The sequence below is a fragment of the Pteropus vampyrus genome, unplaced genomic scaffold (genome assembly GCF_000151845.1).
Source record: "Pteropus vampyrus isolate Shadow unplaced genomic scaffold, Pvam_2.0 Scaffold44, whole genome shotgun sequence".
Taxonomy (NCBI): domain Eukaryota; kingdom Metazoa; phylum Chordata; class Mammalia; order Chiroptera; family Pteropodidae; genus Pteropus; species Pteropus vampyrus.
Window position 1 is genome coordinate 9,121,510 of NW_011888825.1, and position 6,148 is coordinate 9,127,657.

The 6,148-nt window shown below is 55.1% G+C and overlaps 1 protein-coding gene across 1 annotated transcript in view; it reads right to left on the reverse strand.

The window, feature by feature from the left end:
• Positions 1-12: 12 nt before the first annotated feature.
• SLC5A10 (solute carrier family 5 member 10) overlaps positions 13-6,148 on the reverse strand; it is a 62,819-nt gene continuing 56,683 nt past the window's right edge. Inside the window, exons 10-14 of the mRNA XM_011359052.2 lie at positions 4,514-4,664; positions 1,171-1,339; positions 777-992; positions 488-545; positions 13-370 (exon numbers count right to left, since the gene is read on the reverse strand). Of these exons, the coding sequence (XP_011357354.1) occupies positions 264-370; positions 488-545; positions 777-992; positions 1,171-1,339; positions 4,514-4,664 (701 nt within the window). The 3' untranslated portion in view covers positions 13-263. The remainder of the gene's footprint in view (positions 371-487; positions 546-776; positions 993-1,170; positions 1,340-4,513; positions 4,665-6,148) is intronic.

Below are 6,148 nucleotides of genomic sequence, written 5' to 3' on the forward strand. Positions count from 1 at the left end.
AGTAATACAGTAAGAATATCCATCAGAAATCTAATTTTCTTTCCAATTATGACTACCATTTTTAAAGTATCACATTCTTTTCTCCCATTTCCTCCCTAATTTTTTAAGGCTCCTGCTTAGCTGGCTTGCCAGTCCCTGGGCACTAACCCACCATGTAGCTATGAGGAGTGTCACCCATCTCTGGGCCTCAGTGTTTTCATTAGGGAGAGGAGGGCGGACCTGAGGACTCTAAGGGCTCCCACCTTCTTGCCCAGTGGGCAGCGTCAGGCGAAGTAGGCATAGAAGAAGATGTTGACACACATGAGGAGGATGGCATTGAAGCCACAAACACGGGCCCAGAAAGCATGTTTCTGGGCTGCTCGGATGTCACCTGGAATGGGTGGGAGAAGAAGAAGGACAGATGAGGGTCACAACGCCACATTCGGTGCCCATGCCTCCAAGCCCCTGCCCTGGGGAGTGAGAGGGAGTGCGAGGGTCACATGTATACCTGTTTGGACTCCCAGGGGCATGTTCTGAGCCAGAGTCCACCAGGTAAGGTTCTGGATCTGCAGGGAATGGATGGGGATGGAGGTGATGCAGGCTGGGGGCGAGGTGGACCCAGACAGGATCAAGGGTCAGTAATGAAAGAGGGCAGCTGAGTTCACATAGGGCCAGGGCCAAACAAGGTTAGGGGTCAAGAGCTAGAAAATTCTGGAGTCAGAGAGGATCAGGGGTCAGAATGGGACCTGAATCAGAAGTTGTTAAGGGTCAGGCATCAGGGGTCAGGGAAGGCTCACCTGAGCACACTGGGGTGGTGGTGTCAGCAGGCTCCCGGCCACCACCACAGCTCCACTGAATACAAAGAGGGCGACAGCAAAGTGCAGGTAGTGGATGCTGCTCAGAATGGCAGGCCGCGTGTCTGGGTTGCCACAGGGTAGGGCTGGGTTCAAGAATTCCAGGACCAGCCTCAAGGCGCCCACCACTAGCCCTGCCATCAGGCCCCAGAAGGCCCCCTGAAGAGGAGGAGGCAGGGCAGCTGGGGCCACTGGAGGAAAGCCGATGTCCCCAGCCACACACAAGTGGTAGGGGAAGATGCAAACAAGCTGCAGCCCATCCAAGGAGGAGACCAAGCCTGACCCCCAAGTTCTGTCCCCACACTAGGTTTCCCACCCGCCCCCCACCCCGTCCCACCTGCTCATTGGCACGCTGCCAGAAGATGCCCAGGATGAAGACTGCAGTCACTGGAGGGGCCAGGGAGCTGGTCACCGACTGCATGTAGATGAAGAGCTGCCCACTATTGGAGCCCTGCAGGACAGGGATCCAGGCCACGCTCACGCCAATGAGCACCACGATGACCAGCCTGTGGGCAGGCAATGGGTGTGCTTGTCCCTCGAGGCCCTTCCTCCACCCTTTCCCACCTCCCCCTGCTCACTAGGACTTGCTCTCCATCCGTCCCCTGTTACTCCAGCTCCAGCCTCCTCCTTAGCCTGTGGTCCACTCCGTCAGAGACATGGCCAGTCCTGCCTGATCCAAACCTTTCTCTGGCTCCCAGCTGCCTGCAGGAACAGCTCCTGACTCAGCCTGTCTCCTTCTCAGAGAGGCCCCTGGTGATTCCCTAGGGTCTCGCACTTGTCTTCAAGGCACCTGTCCCACCCTCTATGTGCACGTATATTTGGGTGTTTACTTGCTTACTGTCTGTACTCTCAGCCGGAAGCACAAGAAGGGCAGGAGGCTCAGCTCTTTAGTTCACTGCTGCATCTCCTGGCACACAGTAGGTGCTCAATAAACATTCAGGGACTGCATGAATGAGCTGCTGCCTTCACATTCAGGCTGGACTGACCTCCTGGTGGTTCCTCTAACACACCGTGCTCTCACACTGGCAGCCTGCATGAACTGTGACCTCTAGTTGGCACATTATCTGCCCCCTACGGCCCTTGGGTGTTGACTCATCCACGGGGCAACCTCTGTCCTAAGAATGCAAGGTTTGGAGCCAGGCAATTGGGTTTAGATTAGGATCTAGACTCCTCAGCCACGAAGCCTGAGACCTCCATTTTCAGCCAGAGTGAGCCCCTTCCCCTCTCCACCCTGCATGGACTCCTTTCAGCTCCTGCCTGCTTCCTCTCTTGGCTCAGGCCTATCCATAGCAGAAACATGCTTCACTTGTTTATTCAACAAACTAGTCAATAAGAGCCCACCTGAGTACAGGGCATTGTACTAGGAGGCCAGACTTGCTGATAAGTGGGCCCTGGGTCCTGCCTAGCACTCAGAGATGAGCAAAGAAAGCAGATGAGTCTGTCACCCTGCACTCAGGGATGGACTAAGGGAGCCCAGAGGAAGCATCAATCTAGGAGAGCTTCCAGAAGGAGGGGGCCCTGGAGCATTGAAGGGGTTTGTGACTCAGCTAAGGGGACAGAACTCAGGCAAGGTATTCCATCTACTTCTCCCTGGCTGAGCACTTCTCACTTCCGTGTCAGTTGGGTGCCCCTCATCCCTGAGGTGGGTAGTGGATAAGAATCCTTGGAACCCTGGACAGGGCGGCAGGGGCAATAGAGGCTGTATGTGCTGCTGGGGTGGGTCCTCCTTCCTGCCCACCTGCCTGCCCACCCACCTCCCTTTCTTCCCTTCCAGGCCTGAGGGATAGGATGGAGGAAGAAGGTGCTACCTTGATTAAGGCTAATTAACCCTTAGCCTGGCAGGTGCAGGCATTGCTCTCTTCAAAGGCACAGGCAGACTCCATCAACACCTGTCCCACTCCACCCTCCTCACATGGGCTCCTGAAGTCCAACATCAGACTGAGCATCTCTGTGCAGGCGGAGTGGTGGAGGTGGGGCTGGCCTCTCTATCCCAGCCTGGAGTGGGGTGTTCCACACTTTAAGAGGGAGGTGTAGTAGAGCTGAACGCTGGCCTGACACCCATCATTGGGCCCTTTCCACTCCACCAAACTGGCAACTGAGGGAACTGGGACCCTGAGAGGGTGAGCAATCTGCTCCACATCACAGCGCCTTATACCTGAAGGAGGCTGGCGGGTCCTGAGGAAGGGTTGGGTAGGGCTGGACTTGGTAGAAGAGTCGGGAAGAAGGATCAAGAGTACAGTGGCTGGGGTGAGCTGGCATACAGGAGAGATCAGTTCAGGACTTTGGCTTCAGGCAGGAGCAGGAAAGAAGCCTGCTACTGAGGAGGCAAGGAAGTAGGAGGCAGGGAACATGCGGGCCACTAGGTAGGCACCGAGGCTATTAGTGTCCTAGGCCAGAGGGCTGAGGCATATACTGGGTGACAGAAAAGCATGCAGGTCCCAGTTTCCAGGATGGCCAAGCATAGAAGGGCTTAGGGAGGAATCTGTCAATCAGGAGTGGGTTCTAGGCCACAGCTGAGGAGGGCAGAGAACCACATGGCAGTGAGGAGAGGTGGTCAAAGGGAGGAGTGCTGACACTGAAGCGTCCTGCGAGGCAGGAGGGAGAGGCTCCTTGTTTTGGAAGAGGCTATGAGCCTGAAGATGAGCTCACACCTGCCTGCTATCTGGCATGTCCCAACAGGGCCCTTCTCACAGAAGCTGCTTTGCATTTGCATCACCGGGACAAACTACCTGGAGCTCTGGGTGAGACCTCACCCTGACTATGGACTCCCAGGCAAAGGATGCACTGTTAGGCAAGCTAAGCACCAGAGGGCTGGGCCCCTCAACCAGCAGAGTAGGGGTCATAGGCTCGGAGGGAGACAGGAGGGGAGGCACCTGGGAGAGGGCCCAAACAGACACATGCCCACACTTGGAGACCACCAACTCCTCATCAACCATTGTTGAGTTCACCCCAAAGGACATCAGGTACCTGACCAAACATGAGGATGGAGAACTGGGCCAGGCACAGCCCCTGCCTGTCTCCATGAGGAGGAGCACTGGAGAGACAAGTTGGACCTATAAAGGCCAAAAGTGCTGCGAAGGAATCTGGCGATAGTCCCCTGAGGGAGGCATTGAGGGGAGAGAGGCTTGGTCAAGGGTATCAAGGAGAGCTGCATGGAGAAGGGAACACTTCTCCATGAGGATGAGTTACCGAGGTAATAAGAAGGGGACAAGAAGAAAATGAGCGGAAGCTCATTGGGGTCAGAGGCACGGAGGCTAGAGGGACAGCTGTAGCCCGAGTGCGGCCAGTCCTGAGTTCTGGCTCAGGGCCCTCTTTGGGGCAGCTGGGAAACATCAGGAAGGCTAGGGGCTCAGATTTGGGGAAGAGAAAAAGAGCTCTGGAATGGTTGGGGTGGGGGCTCTCCCTGGCTGAGACTCAGAGGTGCCACTCAGAGTAAGAGATGCATCCAAGATGAGGGCTGGGACTGTGAAGGGGTGTCCAGGAGAGTGATGTGGGAGGTGGGATGGACAGAATATTCTGGCCTCTTCTCTCCTCTTCTTTCCGGCATCCTCCTTTCTCCAACTGGCAAACTCCTATTCATCCCTCAAAGCCCACCTCTGGTGGGGCCTCATGGGCCAGTTTTGTGGCTGAGAAAGTCCACTCCCCAGCCCTTCCCTGGTGCCAGCAACCACCCACCATACCGTCCCACCAGCAACAGCTCTCGCTCCCCAGCACAGGGCCGCAACTTCCTCCAGATGTCCATGGTGAAGAGTGTGCTGCTGCTGTTAAAGATGGAGGTCAGCGACGACATGAGTGCAGCCATCATCACGGCGATCATCAGCCCCCGAAGACCTGTGGGTCAGGGACAGGTGCTACTTGAGCCTGCGGCTTGCTGGCAATAAGAATCACAACATAACTGTTTCTGTTCTGTACCATCAGCCCTCTCATTTCTACAGAGCCTTGCAGTTGACAAAGCACTCTCATACCCATGACTTCATTTGATGGAAGGATTAGTAACCCGTTTGACAGAGAAGAAAGTGAAAGCTCAGAGAAGGGAAGAGAGGTGCCCAGGGACCCATGGCAGGCCAGAGGCAGAACTCTGAGGTGGAGTGGGGGAGTGAAGAAGGCCTCGGGTGGGACCCTCAGCAGTGGCCCAGAGTCTGGGGACTTCCTGTTCACGTCAGGCCCCAGCAAGCACAGAGGATCCCCTTTCTTGTGGCTCTGTAGAAGAGGAGATGTAGTTCTTCGGGAGAGCAGAAAAATCCACCTGCTGATTGGCTGAAAAGAGTAAGGTGTTCTCATCGAGGTGGGCAAGACACTGCTGTGTAAAGCCTTCCAGGAGTCCGGGGTTGCAGAGGGGAGAGCTCAGCACTGGGTGTTGGTCCAAGCCTGTCTCCAAGGCCTCTTAAGATTTTTCTTCAAGTGTCTAAGCACCCCTCCTCCCACTTCTACAGATTCCATACCTGTCTATCCTCTACCCCTTGCCCTAGGATAAGTCTGAGAAGGTCCCCTCCAGAAGGTTTAGCCTCACAGGTGCCATTCGTTGCCTGGCTGCATTGCTTGGCCCAGTTTCTGCATCTGACCAGCTGTGAGACTTCTAGGCATCCCATGGTCCTCTCTGTTTATTTATCAGGCTGACTGGAATGGGGCCCAAAGGGAAGTGAGTTTAAAAAAGTGTTTTCCCCCAAACATTTGTCTACCTTTCTTTCCTTGCTCAGGAAGGTAGATTAACTCAGGGCTTATTCTCCAAACATTTTTCAGACAGGGAGCTCAAGTCCTAAAGAGAGATTAGATTGTGGCCTAATAACAGCTGGGGGCTTAGCAAGCCCTTACAGAGCAGAAGAGGAAGGCGAGGCCCAGATGTGGGAACCCAAGCTGCAGCCAAGCCTTACGCCAGGCAATTTCCCTAAGTTATTATACCTAATCCCAGCAACAACACTGAGGGATGGGTAGCCGTCATTATCTCCAATTTACAAATGAGGACACTGAAGTTCTGAGCAGGGAAGTGACATGCCCCAAATATCTCAGCCAAGAAGTGGCAGAGCAGAAATCTGATCCCAGGTCTATGCACTCATGTCCCCTGGGCCTTGGCTCCCTGGGAGAAAGGGAGGAGCAGGGTGGGGCCAGGTAACTTCCACAGGGGAGGCCAGTGGGAGGGAGGTGGACACACTCAAGGGTCTGAGAACCCAGAGGTAAAACTGGGCTGTAAAATGTCTCAGAAAGCTGTCTGCTCCTTTTGCTTAGGTGGGACCTCCCACACCCTCGCTGTCAATTTCCTGGACACCTCCTGTGACTGGGACCTTACCACCCCATATCACACTGGCAGGGCCATTGTC